This window comes from Vespa mandarinia, chromosome 4, assembly GCF_050613455.1.
Source record: "Vespa mandarinia isolate Hongniang chromosome 4, ASM5061345v1, whole genome shotgun sequence".
Classification (NCBI taxonomy): Eukaryota; Metazoa; Arthropoda; class Insecta; order Hymenoptera; family Vespidae; genus Vespa; species Vespa mandarinia.
Window position 1 is genome coordinate 2,595,073 of NC_140813.1, and position 20,509 is coordinate 2,615,581.

Below are 20,509 nucleotides of genomic sequence, written 5' to 3' on the forward strand. Positions count from 1 at the left end.
CTCTCAATATCTTGTTGATTATTTTGTAACAACGATTGATCTTTTGTTGAATAGATACTATTATGAAGAACGAATGAAAATTTTTATCGTATCTTTTCTAATTATTGAAGAGAGGGGCGTTCAAAGGGGGCGTGAAACAGCAGTTTGAATACGACATAACAATATCGCGTCATGTGGGAGGCGGATTGGGCGGTTTCGATCGGTTTTCTCTACCACTCGTAGAAATTTGACTAAACATTTATTAAAAGTGTATCGACAATATAAAAAAAAAACACAACAATTGTCTTCACGTTCATTCGTGTTTCAATAATATTTCTAATTATGAATTTTTAAAGTGAACAAAGATTTATATATTAAATTGTTTAATGGTAGATGTGTTATATTATAATTTATAATTTGTGGTGTGAAAGAAAACTTGATGTGTTATATTTGAATTAAAAGTTTTTCTTTTTTTACGTAAATTATTTTCAAAGAAATCCGTCTTTCTGTGCGCACTTTAACGGTGTCCCTTTTTTAAAATATAAATAATTTATTAATCATGTCGTCGAATCTCGTAAATTTTTTTATTTTAAGAAAACAAATTTATCTACTTTTATTTATGCTGAGTCAAGTCAGCAGTGGACATGAAGACGATATGCACACGATACAATATACAAAAGAGACATTTTTGGATGAAATCAAAAAAAAGAATAGCTTTGTGATGTTTTATGCACCTTGGTATGCAAAGAATATATATACATATATACATACATTTTCTTTTTTTTCTTCTTTTAATTTTTACTTAAATTTATATGTCTCGTATTTTTTAAAAATATTATTATATATTCTTGTTCGCTTAGTGTAATTTATTATATATATATTTTTTTTTTTTTAGGTGTGGTCACTGCCAAAGATTAGGCCCAACATGGGCACAATTAGCTGAAATGTACAACGAAGGAGATAGTAATATAAAAATAGCAAAAGTCGATTGTACCATTGACAGTACTCTTTGTAGCGAGCACGATGTTACTGGTTATCCAACGTATGTATTTTGATAAAATTAATTTTTAATTGTTTTTTAAAAATTTCAATAGACATATACTTTCATGGATGTTGATTACAGACTTAAGTTCTTCAAAGCAGGAGAATCCAAAGGTACTAAGTTTAGAGGGACACGAGATTTACCTTCGTTAACGTTTTTTATCAATGATCAATTAGGAGGCGTATCAACGGTACTAATTTTTTACTTTATAATATATTATATTATATATTTTGTTATAATAGTATCTGATTTATAATTATAGATATATGTAATAATTTAATTAGGTAGAAGATAATACACCTTCTCCTCCAGAACCGGTGAATGGTTTATCTGAATTAACGGAAGAATCATTTCATTCTCATGTTGAGAAAGGTCATCACTTTATTAAATTTTATGCGCCTTGGTGTGGCCATTGTCAAAAATTGGCTCCAACATGGGAAGAATTAGCTAACAGTCTTCGTAATGATGATTCTGTTAGTATTTCCAAAGTAGATTGTACTTCATTTAGAAGTATATGTGAGGAATTTGATATAAAAGGATATCCAACTTTACTTTGGATAGAAGATGGAAAGAAGGTAAAAATGTCATTCATATAAAAGAATAATATCTTAAGAAAATAAAATCAGTCATAAGTTTATATATATATATTTTTTTTTTTTTAGATGTATAAGTATACTGGTCAAAGAACTCATGAAGATTTGAAGGCTTATGTATCAGCGATGCTTAAAAAAAGTGCAGAACAGTCTTTGAATAAAGATAGAAGCTCGGATAGTACCATTCATAATGTATTGAGTTTAACAGGTGATAGCTTTGAACACAGTGTAGAAAAAGGTGTTTCATTTGTTAAATTTTTTGCACCTTGGTGCGGACATTGTAAACGTCTCGCACCAACTTGGGAAGAGCTTGGTAGAAAATTTTTTGCTAATGAAAATGTGCATATAGCCAAAGTGGATTGTACACTTAATACAAGCAAGCAGTTGTGTTATGAACAAGAAGTAGATGGTTTTCCGACATTGTACTTATATCGAAATGGTCGTAAAGTTTCAGAGTATAATGGGCCCCGTAATCTCGACGATCTCTATGGATTTGTCATGAATCATTTACGATCTCACGATGAACTATAATTGCATACATTGTTATTATTATCGTCATAAACATAGTAGGAAATATCTCTAAGAAATGTGTATTATGAAGATTTATGATCAAAGCTTGGTGATTTGTATATTTTATGAACGTACTTTTACATTCGAAGCAACATAGACACACAAGCACAGAGGATATTTGTTATGATCTATTCTGTAATTATCACTATCATAATTTTAACAATGATTATAATGTAAATTGTTTTAATTTTGTATAACGGAATTTTGGACTTACTAATATGGCAATTATATCATTAATATACGTGTGCATAGATCATTTAGAATCCTGAAAGCGCTGCAGCTGAAGGGTAGAATGAACGAAGTAATTGTCCACGTTGTCTGTCTATATACAAAGTTTTTCGTTTAATTAATATCTCACGTTCTAAATCACCTCTAGCTTTGACCAAGCCAGCCTGTGTATCTTCGGCACTTTTTAGTTCGCCTAGAGTGGCAGTAACGCGTTCTCCCAGAGATTTAACTTCATCTACGAGCCTTTTGAAAGAAAATTATAATATATACTCTTACTCGCGATTTATAACTTAATTATTCTTAATAAGAGGAATAAAATAGATTATCTTCTTCTCTATATATAACTTACGCGAATTGTGGAACATCGCGACAACTCTCAACGTTACGTCGTAATAGACGTTCCGATAAACGTGTCTGTGCCAATTTCATTGCATTATCCAAACCCTTCGTGGATCCTCGAAGTTCTTCGATCAAATTTTCTGTATTCGCGAGTTCCTGTAAACACTAAAACAATTTTCTTCCTATAGTAACTTATAATAACTTATGCGAAATATTATAGTCAATACCCTTTGCAATTCTTTTTCTAACTGCTGACATATTCCTTCTGTTAGATTGATTTGTGCAGCTAACGCAATATCCACCTGACTCGCCTGATCGCGTAGATCTTTCAGCGATTTTTTATAAATATCACTTAAAGTCGAACGAAGAGTCATTGATCTTTGTCTCACGTTTTCACCGGCGGATAATGTTTCTCGTGTAAAATGTTCGTAACTCGCTGGTGTTGATTGTCTAATAATGATATTAGAAATTTATGAACGATAGATAATATCGTTATATTATATATTCCATTGATGTAACTTACTCGGCTGGAAATCTTGTAGCACCGGGCTTCCACAATATGAGAGGTGATTCATTATTCATTTTGATACAGTTATTATCAATTTTATAAGCATCGATTTTATCGGTCCAATCATTTTCCATTCGCGCTTTAGCTGCCTTCAATTCGATTAATTGCATTTCTATTTGTTCACGAGTCCTATTAAGCAAATCACGTATTTCCGAGCAAAGTGCTACTTCCTGTATATGACAGAAAAAAAGAAAACCATTGAAAAACATAATATAATAGAATGAGTGACGACGATCAAAAACATTTTTTACTCTGTATTCTTAATCTTAATCTTAATATTAATTGATGATAATCAAAAGTACAAGCGTTAATACCGTTATTACAAAAAGACTGATCTTTGCATTATATATAAAGAAAGTAAAGAATCATTGAAATAAAAAAGAAAAAATACAAAAAGAAAAAGAAAAAGATCAAATTGGAAATGTAATTCGATTGTATTAAATATTAAGTTAAAGAAATGTTAATTATTATGTTCTGAATTGTATATCTTATATACAATATGATATATACACGTATACACACTCATACACATTTACAATATGTTCATTTTACAATTAACAATATTTGAAATAAAAAGGATTTGTCGGATAAATATTTTTTAAGATATAATTTCAAGCAACTTCAATGTACGCAATCATATTTGTGTGTTAAAAAAATTGTGTGTAAAAAAAAAAAGAAAGAAAGAAAGAAAGAAAAAAGAGAAAGAAAAAAAAAGAAAGATATATTTTAGTTAATAACCTTTGTAAGCTCTTTCTCAACGTTATCCTTAACGAGGTCAGATTCGAGACGAGTACCACGTAATTGTAAAAATTCACCAGCTATAGATTCGGGAATAGTTATAACCGATAGAGATTGTTTTACTCTACGTCTTTCCCCTTCTAATAATGTTATTTCTTCGGTAATATTTTGAAGCGCATTATCTAATTCTAATTTCCATCGATAGACAACATTTGCTCGTGTCCTTAAATGATCCGTTGTTTCTAATTGGACTTTATCAGCCTCTCTGTATACTCTCTCAATACATTGTTTTGCGGCAAAAGTAGCATGTCTAAAATAAATATTTTTCACTGTTATTTTTCATATTATTTTACCTATATTTTTTTTTATTTTTTTTCTTTTTTTCTTATCTTGCAAAACTCTATTTATTTGGATTGTAAACACAGTGTAAAATATTACTTGCACTTTTATCTACAAATAACAGTTACCTTACAATTGTTATAAACAAAGTTCAAATACAGATAACAATCTATTATATACAAGCGTGCCTTTAAAGCAAAATATGATCTTATATTTCTATTTACTCAAGTGTATAGTATTTAATAACTGAAGGATTAAAAGATATGAGAATTACCTTGTACTCTTTTAATATCTTATATTATTAAAAACGGTTGAAATGTAAATTAATAGCAAAGTAATAGCAAAGTAATAGCAAAGGCTAATAATTAAAAAAAAAAAAAAAAAAAAAAAAAAAAAAAAAAAAAAAAAAAAAAAAGACGACTTTTTGATCATTCACGACGTACTGAGCTTTTTGAATATTTTCGTCCGATTGTTGAAAAAATGTATGATTGTGTGCTCTCCATTCGCTTGGACCAAATCTAGTTATAGAATAACGATCCGCAACAGGTCGTAAACCTGTTATACCAGCCTGTGGAGTATATGTAACTTGACCTGTTGCCCATGGAGTAGTTGCATCCATTGGTCCTTCATCTTTCATTGGAAGTTCATCTCCTGGTTGAGGTAAGTACATTGGATTTATTTTTTGTTCATTTGGCTCCTTTTGAACTTCTTCCATCATAGGACAAGGAAGTTTATCCTATAAATGATAATATACATATATATATATATATATGTATATATATAAATTATTTTTTCTTTTATATTCTAAAAAAAAAAATTAGCAAACTACGATGGGACAGAGTTAAATATTAAAATATAAAATTTTTTTCAAGAAAAAAATATTTTTTTTACTCAAAAGTAAGTTTGGACAGTTCTGTTCTACGATAATTGCATAAATACAATTAAGATATACCATGATTATTAATAAAATATACCTCTTTTATAACGCGTTCATCGATTTGTAAATCATCGCATGGATTTTTCTCTTCGACGTTTAGCATTTTTTAATTCTTTTTTTTTTTTTCTTTTTTTTCCTTTTCTCTTCCTTATTTATTACTTTCAATAAACAATTAGTACAAAAAGAAAAGGTATTGAAATAATAATTTTTATTTATTACTTGTATATATATTATCTGAAGACAATAATTATGATGATCGAAAAATGTAATTGTCTAAAATTCTATTTTTCGTCTGTTTCTAAGGTTATGTTATTATTGATCTATCAAAAAAATCTAAGAAATCAAAATATTTTTTTTATTTATATATATTAGGTTGGAAACTATGAAACAGGTGTTATGGTTTAGTTTTATTTTCATTCAACGCCCGTTTCATAGTTTCCAATCTAATATTTTATATATCATTAATAATTGACATATGTAAATATGTAAAGAGAGAGAGAGAGAGAGAGAGAGAAAGAAATTCATACAATTATGGTTCCTTAATAAATTTTATCTTATTAGCGATATGTTTCTTTTTATTTTTATTATCTCTAAGTAATATATATAGGTATATTTTCTTCGATTATATAAGGAAGGTTTCTTATTCATTATTCACTGTGAATTTCAGTGGTATTCGTCGAATTAAACATCAGAAGAAATTAATGATATAAAGTATATAATCATGTCGATTTCGAAAGTCAATATTAAATATACCCAGGTAAATGAATATTTTAATCGATAGAAGTTAAAAGTAATCATATAAAATTATTAGTATTATTATTAATTGTTAAAATTAATAGTTGTTCATTAACAATGAATTTGTGGATGCTGAAAGTGGAAAAAAATTTTCGACCATAAATCCTGCTAATGGGGAAGTAATCGCTCAAATTTCTGAAGGTGACGAGGTATTATCGAAATTTTTTTTTCTTTCTTTTCTTTCTTTTTTTTTTTTTTTTTTTTTTAACAAATTTAAGATTTACAAAGTGAAAAATTTTTAACGTATCTTCATCGATAGGCTGATGTTAATAAAGCTGTAGCAGCTGCAAAAAAAGCATTTTCAAGATGTTCAGAATGGAGAACAATGGATGCATCATTCAGAGGAAAGCTTATACACAAAGTATTATTATTTATGTGTTTTTAATATATTAGTTATAAATGTATATAATTATATAATATTCTTCATAAATATACTGTTCTGTATCTGTATTCAGTTTACGGATCTTGTACAGCGAGACTTAAATTATATAGCAAGTCTTGACACAATTGACAATGGAAAAACATATGCTGATGCTGTTAATGATATAAAATGTAGCATAGATGTGCTTCGTTATTACGCTGGATGGTCTGATAAAATACATGGTCAAACTATTCCTGCAGGTAAATTCAATAATATTATATTAAAAATTATATTATCTTTATATACATATATATATATATTAGAAAAAAATAATCGTTTTCTGATACTATTATTTTCTAGATGGTTCTTGTATTGTATTTACACGTAAGGAACCAGTAGGAGTCGTTGGTCAAATTATCCCATGGAATTATCCATTTATGATGTTAGCATGGAAATTTGCTATGGCTTTAGCTGCAGGTTGTACCATTGTTCTGAAACCAGCTGAACAAACCCCATTAAGTGCTTTGTATACAGCTGCATTAATCAAAGAGGCAGGATTTCCACCTGGTGTTGTTAATATTATTACAGGATATGGAAAAACGGCAGGAGCTGCTATAGCTAAACATCCAGATATTAACAAAGTCACTTTCACAGGATCAGTTGAAGTAATTATCGTATTTTTATCATTTTGTGTAATATCTTTAAATTTTACAATCAAATATCATGTTATTTTTAGGTTGGCCACCTTATCATGGAAGCTTCTGCCAAAAGTAATCTCAAACGAGTGAGTCTTGAATTAGGTGGTAAAAGTCCACTTGTTATCTTTGATGACTTTGATGGTAAATATATATATAAATAATTATTATGAATTAAATTCGTATCAAAGAAAAACACAGATTGAATAAAAATATTTTAGTTAAGGAAGCTGCTGCGATAGCCCATGATGCTATATTTGCAAATCATGGTCAGAGTTGTTGTGCTGGGTCACGTACATTTGTACAATCAAAGATATACGATGAATTTGTAGATTATGCAAAACAATTAGCTCTTAAAATAAAAGTTGGAGATCCCTTTAATTCTGAAACAAAACAGGGACCACAAGTTGATGAAAAGATGTTTAATAAAGTTTTGCATTTTATAAATTCTGGAAAAGAGGAAGGAGCTGTATTGGAAACAGGTGGCGAACGTTATGGTAATGTTGGCTTTTTTATAAAGGTATTGATATTTTATTTCATTAAATTATTATATATTTTGTTGTTTATTTTACAATTTTCTAAAATCTAAAATTGTAATTATGTTAAAAGCCTACCGTTTTTTCCAATGTAACGGATAAAATGAAAATTGCTACTGAAGAAATTTTTGGTCCGGTACAATGTATTTTGAAGTTTGATACTATGGAAGAAGTTATTGAACGTGCTAATAAAACTACGTATGGTCTTGCTGCTGGTATATTAACTAATAATATTGATAAAGCAATAACATTTGCAAAAGCAGTGGAAGCTGGAAGTATTTGGTACGAAAATAATAATTTTTTATATTATTATGTTCATCCATATAATAATTTATAATTACTAATATGCATGAAGAAAAATGATGAATAGTATATAAAATGGTATTCTAATTTAGGGTGAATCATTATGATGTTATAACACCACAAACACCATTCGGTGGATACAAGAAGTCAGGAATAGGGCGTGAAATGTAAGTTATTATCAAACTAAAATCTTTAAAATAAAATATTATGATTACAATGTATATTTCAGGGGAGAAGAAGGTTTAAAAGAATACCTTGAAACTAAAACAATTTCTATTAGAGTGCCAACATGTAATTAAATAATATCATATATATATATATATATATATATACATGCATGTAAAGCATAACAATTAAATCTTGAAATGTTTTTTTTTATATTGATTTTTAATTAGACATAAACAAAATAATAATTAGATTTATATGGTTTATATGGTGTATAAATATTATTGAATAAAGTGCTCTTAATAGCAACTTTTATAAGTAGTACAAGTTTATTAATTTACTATACAATTGTACTACAAATAATTCCACTTTATTTTTATAGTAGTGTACCTACTATTTTAGAATCCTAGGCAAAGGTTTATCTTGTTACTCAGATTTATTGACAGAATAGAAAACATAAATTATCTACAGAAATATACTGTTGATCAATCATAATCGTCTGGTGGTATTCCTAATTCTTCATCTGTCCACTTTGATGGATTTGGATATTCAAAATGTCCCTAAGCATATAACATTGAAATAATTGAATTATTTCTTTCTTTCAATTTATTAAAAAATATTATCTCAGATATCATTTAGATAGATTAATAGAATTTTTAATAAATATTGAAAGTCATAAAATATATCACATTACTTACAATAAGATGTTGATAATCGTGCCACATTCTATATAAAAACCACCACCATGCAATGCCGCCAAGAACTTCAGCTCCTAATGTAAAATATTTATTTGGTTCTTTGGTTATTTCTCTATAAGACCATCTAAAAATTTGAGAAGAGGATATTTAAATAATATAAATAATATAAAGTAATACATGCTAAAAAGAAAAGAATAGTAATAATTGTATTAAAAGTTACTGAATTTATTGATAAATAGATATCTTATATATTTTGAATATGATCTTAATAGGATCATAATCATAAACCTTACACGGTTGTTTACATTACACGTTTTCGTTCGATGCGTGTTTGACTACAGCGACACGTATGGCTGAAATAGGAACTACAAACACAAGCGGGGAACGCTGTTCTCATTATGCGTTTATCGTCGTATCAGTGTACAAGTTTGTGTTACGTATAACCTCTCACGCGTATATAACAATTGATTTTGTTAGGTTAAAGTAAGTAATGTTCCGTTTTGCAGTGATCTAACGATGTCGATATGCTTTTATTTCTCAATAAATGCATAAAGAATAATATTGAGAATATAAGAGAACATAATTGACATTGATAAAATAATTAGTGAATATTTATTATATTATTATTGCATAATATCAATATTAGTAATAATATAAAGTGGATTAATTTTACAGAGAAAATCATAAAAGAAATAGTGCAAGAGGTTAAAATCTCATAGATAACATGGAAATGAACTCGTCTTTTGATCTTTATAAAAATAGTATATAATATATAAATGTATATTCACTAATTATTATTTTTGAAGAAATAATGAATAAATATATGTATTTTCTATATACATTTGTCATCAAATTAAATTGTATCGGTACTATATCCAATTTAGCGCAGATCACCGTGAAATTCATGTCAAAGAAAGATTATTTTAATTCACATCGATACGATAAAAAAAAATCATTGGAATTTAACCTCCTCTAATCTGTTATTTTTAAATTATGAATTTGGATGCTTCTCAATATGTTACACATTATTTATAGAATCTCTACGTTTCTATTCTATAAAATATAAAAGGAATTATACATTTTTTCGTAATTTAATAATATTTTGACATGAACGATCGAATGGGTATTTCCTTCCTTTTCTTTTTTTTTTCCCGTAGAATCATTTGTTTAAAGCTCATTAAAGTTATCGAATGAGTTACTGTAGCTTCTTCGTACGAGCACAATACACGAATAAAATGGATTTCTTTGCGTTTCAAATGGTTTAGAAAATTTGAGCATTATCTATTACATGTGACAAGCAAGCAGATAATTGCTACTATGATATATTATTATACTATTCGAACGTATATATGGAAATCAATAGTGAGAGCTTATTTTTTTTGCCACAAATGTCGAGGGGCGCCACATTAAAAAAATTTTCTTTCGCAAGAAATGTCACAAAAACAGGATTTATTCCAATAATGAGAGACAGGTGTAATTCTTGATCAATTTTTAATGAACAAGGTCTCATTTCAAGGACGAAAGTTTAACCTGTAACCTCGATTTCTCGAATTTTTGAAAACTTTATTTTCCTTCAGAAAAATCGTCTCAAAGAATGATATTTTTTTCAGAGAACAATTTATGCAGAAATAAAAAACTTTTTAAAAAATTCAAAAAAGGAGATTCCTGGATGAAAATTTTGTCTTTAAAATGAGATCTCATTCGCCAAAATCGATCAAGAATTACGTTTATTCTCATTTTTGACGTAAACCATGATAAAATTAGAAGTGATGAATAGCCTTTTTTATTTTATCAATTATAAATCAAAAATTAACATAACCTTAATAAAATATTATGTAACATAATGGTACTTACTCTCCATGTGATGAAAATCGAACAGGTTGATTATTCATTACAATATTTTTCCTCCTCACATGTTTCGACGTGTGCTTCAAAAAATTTAAACTTCTTGAGATTAACATTGTAACAAATCGAGATTTAAAACGTCGTACAATTCTATCACGATCGTTATAAACAAAGTTTATAAAATTAATAAGATGTTACATGTTCTAGGTAACGTTAATTTTTACGTTGCAATCGAATGCCCTCTATGATTTATTTTCTGAAATGAAACGAACTGTGTTAGAATTGCCGATAATGTAGAGTGAAACGACAGAGAATAATATATCAGATTGATATTCACATATTCGTATACATATATTTATGAAGAACTAAAGTAGTTCTTTTTTTATTTTTTTTTTGTTTTTTTTTTCTTTTTTCTTTTTTCTTTTTTTTTTTTTTCATAATACACATCAGACGACAAATGTCCTACTAGAATAATCTTCGTATTATTTGCATTCATATGAAAAAGCGACGATCGGTAAGAAATAAAGTTAGTTACGAACCGCACCCGCTTTCTGCGCACAATCGATAGTGCATTTCGTTTCTGTCAAATGGATAATGGCAGCGACGATGATTGATACGATGGCACAAAGTAATGGATTTCAATCGAAAAAGAAAGAAGATCCAGAAAATAAAGACAATTTGTGGTACGTTCAATGATTAATCATCGATAAATATTTCTAATCTACTTATCACGTTAATTTTAATGATTCTTTTTCTCCCTTTTCTTTTCTTTTCCCCTTTTCGTTTTTTTTTCGTATGTATGCTCGTAATATTTTACACATGTTCGCATGCAGAAAAAATGAGTAATCGTTTCGAAATAAATATTTTCGATTAATATATTTTACAGGTCCTCTATTCTAGCAGAGGTACAGAATAGCGGAAATAACAAACTGCCATCGAACAAGAATGTCCTTGTCTTAGGTAAATTGTAATTTGCTGATTATATTTAAATGTAACGTTTAACGCCGACTCGTCGTGCATGCTAAGTGTGTATATATAAGAATGCATACTAAGTAAGTGTGTCCCTATTAGAGTGAGAAAGAATATGAAATTTATTTCCCTTGATTATTTGTCGTTCTTTATGTGTCATCATAAGAGTTAGAAATAATGATGACATCATCACTTTACTGATACCCATAAAGACAAATTTTATTATTTATTTTTAGGTGACAACGAAAGTGGTAAAACAACTCTTATCGCAAAATTACAAGGAGTGGAAGATCCAAAAAAAGGTTCTGGTTTAGAGTTTGCGTATATCGATGTAAGAGATGATTATAGAGATGGTAGGTTTACAATTTTTATATATATATATATTTTTTTTTAAAGTCACTATCTTGAGGATAAGTTATCAAATTTTGTAACATAAATTTTTTTTTTTTTTTTTTTTTTATAGATCAAACAAGATTATCCGTGTGGGTCTTGGATGGTGATCCAGGTCACGCTAATTTGCTGAGATTCGCGTTAAATGCAGAAAGATTTCCGCACACGCTTGTTATGTTAGTAGCCGCAATGACCACGCCATGGGCTATTCTTGATCAATTACAGGCATGGGCTGCTTTATTAGGCGATCATGTTGATAAATTATCTATAGATAATGATTCTAGGCAACGATGCAGGCAACAAAGTAAGTGATCATTATTATTGTTTTTCATTATACATTATGTTGCATTAATCCAAGTATATAGAATATTTGAGGAATATGTAGATTTATGAAAGGATTTGTTTCAATCAGACATTAAAAAATGGCAAGAGTATACCGAACCTGGTGATGAACTAGATCCAGGAAGTCCTTTGAGACGTACTAGTCGTAATCTTGATGACGAAACAACTGATAATTTACCTTTACCAGAAGGTGTACTTACAACCAATTTAGGCCTAGACATTGTCGTGGTTATAACTAAAACTGATTACATGTCTACCCTTGAGAAGGAACACGATTATAAGTAAGGAATAATTTAAATTATAAAAATATATTTAAGATTTTTTTTTCTTTTTTTTTCTTTTTTTGTTTCTTTTCTTTTTTTTTTTTCTCTCTCTCTGTAAACAAATATAACATTTTATTATGATACTGATATTGTGCTTTCAGAGATGAAGATTTTGATTTTATGCAACAATGGATTAGGCGATTCTGTTTGCAATATGGTGCAGGTCTTTTCTATACATCAGTAAAAGAAGATAAAAACTGTGATCTATTGTATAAATACCTTACACATAGAATTTATTCATTACCTTTCAGAACGCCTGCTTTAGTGGTTGAAAAAGATGCAGTTCTTATGTAAGTATTTATATTTGTCTGGGGAAATAAAAAAAAAAAAAGAAAAGAAAAAACAACTTTTGCAGTGTTACATGTATCTTTGAAATATCGTAGTCCTGCTGGTTGGGATAATATGAAAAAGATCAGCATCCTTCATGAAAATTTACAATCGATGAAACCGAACGATTATTATCGCGATATTATTACACAACCTGCGACAAATAGAAAGGTGAATTTTTCTGTATATTTTTCATTTAATTATTTTTATTATTATCATTATTATTATCATTATTATTATTATTATTATTATTATTATAATTATTAATATATTGCTATGATATGATCATCCATGGGAATCTATAAAATCAATAAATATAATTATAGTGTGTGGCAAGGGAAGTAGAAGTTCAAGCGGAAGATGAACAAGCATTTTTAGCAAGACAACAAGCTACGTCATCAGGTTTGAAGGATCCAACACGTTCACCTACAACAAGGAACCAGGCAAGCCTCGGCCCAGTTATACAGGTTGTACCATTTATAATTAGAGCATGCTCCTCGTTTTGCATATTATTAACTAAAGATCCTGAAGTTATATACAATGGTAATATAATAATATTAATTTATTAAGTTAATTTCAATAAATAATATTGTGGATCGATTTTTGTTCCTGTCTATGTATTTTTGTTCATCAAGTGAAAAACAGTTTTTTTTCTTTTTTTTTTTTTTTTTTTTTTTATAAATACCTTTTCATTTTGCTTAACAAAAATTTATTATACTTATTATTGATTCAATACGATTGTGAAAGTATTAGGAAAATCCAATGTATTTGTGTTTAGCATTATCATTACATAATGCTTTTCCATGAAGTTTACTTAGTCCAGTTTTATATGTGCAACTATCATTTTTTACATTTTATGCTTTTCCCCATCAAATCCATCTACTTTACCTAATATTTCTATGTTTATATTTGTATTTCATTGTAAAGAGATTTAAAATTGTTATTTTCATCATTAAATATTGCTTATGTCATTTGATAAATAGGGACTAACATTTGTCTCGTATATAAATTTATAATACATGTAATATTTTTCATCAGAAACACATACATATATACATACACGTATACATACCAATCTTCTTTTATGTTTGTATTATTTAATGTTCAAGAGTCCTTGCTGTTTGCATCTCAGCAACATGAAATAGGATCATCATGAGCTTATTGCAGTTAACGTTCAAAAGCATGTTCTAATCCATGTGGTATAATCTGTTATTCATGAGCATAAGATTGCATATAGTCTCTTTAAGCACGGCTACTAAATTTTTCATGAATAGGTTGCATCGCCAAACAAGAAATTGGATTCTAAAGGTACCGGTACTACCGCTGCAGGAGAGGGTGTATTAGCTAATTTCTTCAACTCTCTTCTTTATAAAAAGACTGCTACACCACCGGGTGTCCCAGGATCACCAGGAAGTATAGGTGCGAGTCCTGTTAAGCTTGGTGCGTAGTTAGTTCCAATTATATGCTATTGCTTGACATAATATATTAATAAAATTTATATATTTCAGATAGTACACCTGTAGATAAGGCAACAATGTGCAATGATGCGGCAGCGGAATTAGATCGTCTTACACAAACCAAGAAAATATCTCCACCAAATTTAAATTCATCATCTGAATGTTAAAGGAATAAATACTCTCTCTCTCTTTCTCTCTCTTTTTTTTTTCTTTTTTTTTTTCTTTTTTGCGATCCATCTGTCGAAGAAAAAAAAGACAATATAGGAATCTGCAATATATTAATTTCATCATAATCAAAAGGTCAATGTGTACACGAATAATGCTTAACTTATCGTCTATCGGATAGGGTACTTGAAATATTTTCATGTCTTGCCAACAATGAAGATATGAAGATAAGAAGTATTTCGTATTAAGTATCCAATTCTGTATATATATATATATATACACACACACACACACACCATGATATTCGGTACTATTTTATTTATTTCTTCTATTTATGTTTAAGATTGCATCTATTGCATAATAATCAACGAGATCTATTTGACTTTTAATTATTTCATACTTTTAGGAAGATCAGATTAAATAAAATCTCTAATTAGGAAGCTTGAAGATATATTCTTACAATTTAATCATGTATATCAAGATGAATAATTATGATCAAAATAATATAGTTGCCTTCTATTTCATATAATAAACAAGTAGCACAAAATGCTATGTTTTAGCTTAAGCGTAGACGGTTTTTATCGTTTCTAAAGCTTATAATAAAAAAAAAAAATTAATATCAATTCGTTTGGTTATCTCTTATAATTAATATATTGTAATATGCAAATATTACTTACCTATTAAATTGATTTTTCTTTTCTTTTTTTTTTTTTCTTTTTTTTTAAGTTACTTTCATTAATAATACTAACGCAAAATTTCAATTTAGGATGGGTCGCAAAATATTATAATGAAAAATAGCAATCGATCGTTATGATGGGTAGTTGTCGATTGAAGAAAAATTTTCAAAGTTGCTAAAGCAGCCTTAAATTGTTTTATGCTATCAAGCATGAAGAACATAATTATAAAGAAGAAATATTTCGAAACACGTAAAGATGATCTTGAGGTAAATAATATAAAAAAATATTTAATATAATAGTAAATTTTGTGAATTAAGTTTACGCACATGCCCTGTAATGTTTCTTTTTAGTAAATTATTTAGTAATTCATTTAGATGAATAAGTCAACAAAGTTGTTTTTTCCTTTTTTTTTTTTTTTTTTTTTATAATTTTTTCTTTTTTTTTCTACTGCCAACTGGATGCATGTTATTTTTTTTACGGATAAAAGCAGAGACATCTTTAATAAATCTCTCTAATATCATGCATAATATATACATATATATACATATATATATATATATAAATATACTGAGTTTGTAATACTGCTTTTTTTTTTTTGTGACAATAGTTCTTCTCTATGTTCGGTCTAATTTATGAAGTGCCGTTATTATCATAGATGGATTAAACCGATACATGGAAGGATTTTATACAAGTTGTCATTTTGTAGTATTTCACAGAGATCGAAAGATCGTATGTGCTCAAAGATACTACATGACAGACTGGAAAACATGTTTTTTAAAGAAGCATGTTAATGCGATATACATATTAATACTTTCTTTGTCGCGCGTTCTTTAGGGACTATATTTATCTAATAACAAATTTTGTACATTCAGTTGACGTAACTAATGGCTTCATCTATGTAAAATCACTCTCCTATCCTTGATGAAAATAAATAATTTTTCATAATATTTTATATTGTAGATTGTTTTAAATCCTAATTATTATATTTTAGTCATTCGTTGCTTAAAAAAGAAAAAAAAATCTAATTCATAAAAATTTTCATTTAGTAAAATTTTCATATTTGTTGATATATTCTTCAAAAGGCATTTATTTGGCAATTTTGTATTTTATAATAGTACAATATATGTTAACATGATCTATATATATATAAAATAATAATAATAATAATAATAATAATAATAATAATAATAATATAATAATAATAATAATAATAATAATAATAATAATAATAATAATAATAATAATAATAATAATAATAATAATAATAAATTGTGTGCTATTATGAGGCTCTTTCTTGGAATTATACTGTTTTACTTATTGTTTATAGCCAAGTTGGGAGCAATTTATATTTTTGCCAGATATGAAGTTTTCATGTCATATTTGTGCTATAATCATTATTTTAAGAACATATGAACAGATTATAAGAAAGAAAGAAAAAAAAATGGAAGAACGAATAAATCATACATAAATTCTCTTTCATTATTATCATATCAATATTTTAATTGTTTCTTTATGAAATTTATCTTGCTAAAATATCATAATATTGGAGTAGTATCACGCTATATAATTCCATATATATATAATAAACTAAACACATATTAAAATATACTGAAAATAATGATAATGTTTACATGTTTCGATAAAACAAGCTTTGTCAACTAGAAGACTTTTCTTGTCATTGACAATTATTATCACATTCCTGACAATAATATCGTTATATATGATTCTGATATTCTACAAGTCTCATCTAAATATTGATTATATTATTAATGCAATTGATTAATATAATTTCGTATTACGTTAGTTATAAAGTTCTACTTATAATATAATAGCAAAATTTACTATAGTAAAACAAGAATTGTTATTATTTTGACAAAGAAGTTCTTCTTATGATAATAACAATATTTGTAATTTGATGCATGCATATTCATAAATTTGTGTATGTATGTGTATACACATATACATAAATATATATATATATATATATATATATATATATATATATATATAAATGGACGTTGAAGAGTATTTTATGGATAATTGCAATAAAATATATCTACCAAGAAATTTTTTTTTTATATAATAGTTTCGATATTTTCTTTTTTTTTTTTTACATAAAATTATATTTATCAAATTAGTGATGTGTATTAGGAACATACATACTAATCATACATTCTCATTTAACAGGTAAGATATAGAAAGATTATTTCTTTTTTTTTTCTTTTTCAAATGTTCAATCTATGGATGATGATAGTCAACAATTAAGCATGAAAAATGTAAACAAGGCAGTTGTTGTACGTATTACTAATATACGGAAGTATTAAGTAATATAAGAAGTACTCTTATTTAAGTATATAGTTCTCTTGTATCAACAACAAATACTACATACATATGAATAATAACAACATGATGATTATAGCCTTATTAATTCAAACATGGCGACCTATTCCTACATAATCGTTTATGTATCCTCCGGTACAAATTATGTTAATTAAAAGTATTTAATAACGGTTATTAACGCTAATTAATTTATATATATATATATATAATAAAAGTAAAGTTATTTCTGATTTTTATTAATCAATAAAAATCCTAAATTCCTTGTTAATTATTTTTACGAATAATTAATGTTAAATCGATAATTAATTCTCCAAATTATTATTATTGCTCTATTAAATTTAATGCCAAATTGACTATACTACGTAAACATTCGATCCTACTAATATTCATGGCATCATTTAAAAAGCGAATAAACATTTTTAATAAGACTTGAATTAGTCGAAAGTTATGCATTTCGTATTACGTTTTCTTTTTCTTTTTTTTCTTTTTTTTCTTTTTTCTTTACTACACATTTATACTTTTTGTTATTCATATGGATCTTCGCTAAAAGTCCTATACGACGTGTACATACGCTTTAATGTAAATTTTACGATCGTGTATACATACTTCTCAATAATGAACATGCAATTAATAGGACCATCGCGATGACAGGAAATGGGAAAGTTCGTGGTCGTTATGATCCCAGGCGTTATTATGATGCGCAATAAGGAATTACTACGTTATTAGATAATTATTATTCCGATAGTCTAATTCGAACTAACGGTCAGTCTCTTCAATAGAGCAAAATGCGTTTGTCTACGGCTTTGCGGCATATTGGACACTCCGACATACGATCGCCACACATTTGGCAGGTTCCATGTCCACAGAGGAAGATCATATTTTTTAAACGATCCAAACAAACGGGACACATTGTCTGAAAAGAAAGAGAGAGAGAAAAAAAGAGATTAAATTTTTTTTCTTAAAAAAAAAAAAAAAAAAAAAAAAAAGTTACCGAAATCATCATCACACCCTCTTCCCATTCCCTCCCCCCACATATATATATCTTTTCTCGATTAATCCTATAGAAAATATTATTTATTCAAAAAGTCTATAAACGAACGGCAAAGAAAATACATAAGAGAGACTGACTTGCTCTTTGATATCTTGCAATTGCTGTTGAAGCTTTTGAATATCGCTGTGAGACGTGTCTCGACTTCCATTGTTCATCAAAAGAGCTTCCCCACCACTGGTATTAGTATTGGTATTGACGGTCGGTATTGGCACTGGTTCTTCTTCTACGTCAGCTTTAACCTCCGATATGGTTCCTTCAAATGTAAAATCAATTCGTTTGATGATCCTAATACGTTTTCTCGATTTTCTTCGCATTTGTTATCAGGGACATAAGGCAAGTTTTTCCCTTTATTTTTTTTATATATATATATATATGTATATAACAATATCAAATAAACTAATCTTACATATAGGTGAACGTATATGTTACGAATCATTGTGTTAAAGATTTAATAAAAATATTTAATGAGTTTAATTTGAAAATGGGAAATAATGGTTGCAAGGACGCTCTGGCCAAAGCGAGATCTTTGTACCTGAGGCATTGCACCCCTTAACGTAAGTGACATCACCTTCTCCACCGCAGCAAATCGAGAGCGGTACCATATGTTGAATTTGTGTTCTGCATTGAACACATTTTTTCATCAAGGCAGCGCAACTTTCGCAGGCGCACATGTGACCGCACGGACGGAACAGGATATTGGCCTTGCGATCGGAGCAAACAACGCATTCCTCGATCTGTGGACAATAATAATAAATAATCGTAATCGTTAAAAGAAATCTCGAAGGAATATATAATATTTTAATTTTTTAACTTATCATCGTTTACCTTCAATTTCGAAAGAATATTTTCCCTACAGATTAGACATTTTTTCACTCTTGGTGCGCAAACGTTGCAACAGGCAACGTGTCCGCACGGACTGAAGAGCATTTCACGTTTTCCATCGGTACAAACCAGACATTCGTCGATTGCTGCCGACGGTACTGCGGTTTCGATGTCGTGCCTAAGAATAAGGATTTTTATGAAGTCAGAAGGGGGGGGGGAAGGACACAAATTTCATTCTTTTTCTTTTTCTTTCTTTGTTTTCTTTTTTTTTTTTTTTTTTTTTTATATTACTCGTTACCCTTTTTATCGCTATCGTTTTATTGAAATTGATTTTTGGTATTTAAAAAAGAAAAAACAAAAAAGATAATGGAAAAAAGAACAAACAATAAAATCAAATAAAATATAGAAATGAAAAAGTGCGATAAAAATGATACTGACGATTCCTTGTCTTTGTGACACGTTGTCAAAGTTTTACAAAGATTTGGATCGGGACATAGATCCAGAGGCGTTTGGCCCTTTTTATTCTTCAATTCTAGATCGGCACCATGAGCTGCCAGGAAGCAAGCGATGAAGGAACTACTCTTCTTGTCCTGACCCTGAGCACCAAGACCCATTAGAAGACGACCGACGTCTTGCACGTCCTGCAGCTGTCGCAGCTGCGACAAAGTGTGATGCCTCAGTGCTTCGTGAAGGGGCGTGTCACCGTCCTTATCGGCCACGTTCAAATTCGCACCTTCTCTTACCAATAACTGTAAGAATGATAATTATTGAAATTCAACTTTCAAAATCATTGCATTTCTATCAGATGCATAAGCAAAGTAATTATTTGTTTATTTATTTATTTCTTTATTTATTATTGTAAACGAGTTCGCGCACGGGATATATTCGAAGAAAAATTTTCGTATGATTAAACGA

The 20,509-nt window shown here is 28.4% G+C and overlaps 6 protein-coding genes across 14 annotated transcripts in view; 3 read left to right on the forward strand and 3 right to left on the reverse strand.

Annotated features, from left to right (window-relative positions):
* The first annotated feature begins 25 nt into the window (after window positions 1-25).
* prtp (thioredoxin domain-containing protein pretaporter) lies at window positions 26-3,033 on the forward strand. Its single transcript, XM_035885560.2, has 5 exons — window positions 26-717; window positions 875-1,021; window positions 1,103-1,211; window positions 1,306-1,596; window positions 1,684-3,033. The coding sequence occupies exons 1-5, from the start codon at window positions 539-541 to the stop codon at window positions 2,143-2,145; spliced, it is 1,188 nt and encodes a 395-aa protein (XP_035741453.1). The 5' UTR covers window positions 26-538; the 3' UTR covers window positions 2,146-3,033.
* Window positions 2,442-5,629, reverse strand: Tektin-A (Tektin A). Its single transcript, XM_035885550.2, has 7 exons — window positions 5,371-5,629; window positions 4,840-5,132; window positions 4,058-4,367; window positions 3,275-3,489; window positions 2,979-3,201; window positions 2,762-2,916; window positions 2,442-2,655 (listed from the first exon to the last, which is right to left on the reverse strand). The coding sequence occupies exons 1-7, from the start codon at window positions 5,434-5,436 to the stop codon at window positions 2,442-2,444; spliced, it is 1,476 nt and encodes a 491-aa protein (XP_035741443.1). The 5' UTR covers window positions 5,437-5,629.
* On the forward strand, window positions 4,914-8,442 carry LOC118450101 (aldehyde dehydrogenase 1A1). Of its 2 annotated transcripts, none has more exons than XM_035885551.2 (11): window positions 4,914-5,056; window positions 6,001-6,090; window positions 6,173-6,277; window positions 6,388-6,489; window positions 6,584-6,749; window positions 6,850-7,154; window positions 7,226-7,328; window positions 7,406-7,704; window positions 7,794-8,002; window positions 8,116-8,190; window positions 8,253-8,442. In XM_035885551.2, exons 2-11 carry the CDS (start codon window positions 6,055-6,057, stop codon window positions 8,320-8,322), a joined length of 1,470 nt encoding a protein of 489 aa, XP_035741444.1. In that variant the 5' UTR covers window positions 4,914-5,056; window positions 6,001-6,054; the 3' UTR covers window positions 8,323-8,442. The 2 variants fall into 2 exon arrangements, with proteins under 2 accessions (XP_035741444.1, XP_085512878.1); XM_085656752.1 differs by lacking the exon at window positions 4,914-5,056 and adding an exon at window positions 5,500-5,523.
* Window positions 7,790-10,946, reverse strand: Ndufb2 (NADH dehydrogenase (ubiquinone) 1 beta subcomplex, 2, 8kDa). Its single transcript, XM_035885561.2, has 3 exons — window positions 10,741-10,946; window positions 8,887-9,010; window positions 7,790-8,748 (listed from the first exon to the last, which is right to left on the reverse strand). Exons 1-3 carry the CDS (start codon window positions 10,845-10,847, stop codon window positions 8,674-8,676), a joined length of 306 nt encoding a protein of 101 aa, XP_035741454.1. The 5' UTR covers window positions 10,848-10,946; the 3' UTR covers window positions 7,790-8,673.
* Dlic (dynein light intermediate chain) lies at window positions 9,271-15,778 on the forward strand. Of its 6 annotated transcripts, none has more exons than XM_035885559.2 (11): window positions 9,272-9,369; window positions 11,182-11,414; window positions 11,618-11,691; window positions 11,937-12,053; window positions 12,164-12,394; window positions 12,503-12,713; window positions 12,857-13,045; window positions 13,139-13,253; window positions 13,409-13,525; window positions 14,357-14,522; window positions 14,591-15,776. In XM_035885559.2, exons 2-11 carry the CDS (start codon window positions 11,326-11,328, stop codon window positions 14,704-14,706), a joined length of 1,425 nt encoding a protein of 474 aa, XP_035741452.1. In that variant the 5' UTR covers window positions 9,272-9,369; window positions 11,182-11,325; the 3' UTR covers window positions 14,707-15,776. The 6 variants fall into 6 exon arrangements, with proteins under 6 accessions (XP_085512880.1, XP_035741452.1, XP_035741451.1 ...); XM_035885558.2 differs by having other exon boundaries at window positions 13,409-13,549; window positions 14,357-14,501; window positions 14,591-15,775; XM_035885555.2 differs by having other exon boundaries at window positions 9,273-9,369; window positions 13,409-13,549; window positions 14,591-15,773.
* Window positions 15,779-17,474: 1,696 nt separating this feature from the next.
* Window positions 17,475-20,509, reverse strand: part of LOC118450082 (E3 ubiquitin-protein ligase MIB1-like) — a 149,573-nt gene continuing 146,538 nt past the window's right edge. For 2 of the 3 annotated variants that reach the window (XM_085656446.1, XM_085656448.1), the window contains exons 3-7: window positions 20,033-20,343; window positions 19,598-19,772; window positions 19,305-19,506; window positions 18,850-19,025; window positions 17,475-18,634 (exon numbers count right to left, since the gene is read on the reverse strand). In XM_085656446.1, coding sequence (XP_085512572.1) covers window positions 18,494-18,634; window positions 18,850-19,025; window positions 19,305-19,506; window positions 19,598-19,772; window positions 20,033-20,343 — 1,005 coding nt within the window. In that variant the 3' untranslated portion in view covers window positions 17,475-18,493. The remainder of the gene's footprint in view (window positions 18,635-18,849; window positions 19,026-19,304; window positions 19,507-19,597; window positions 19,773-20,032; window positions 20,344-20,509) is intronic. The other variant, XM_085656447.1, reaches the window with a different exon arrangement.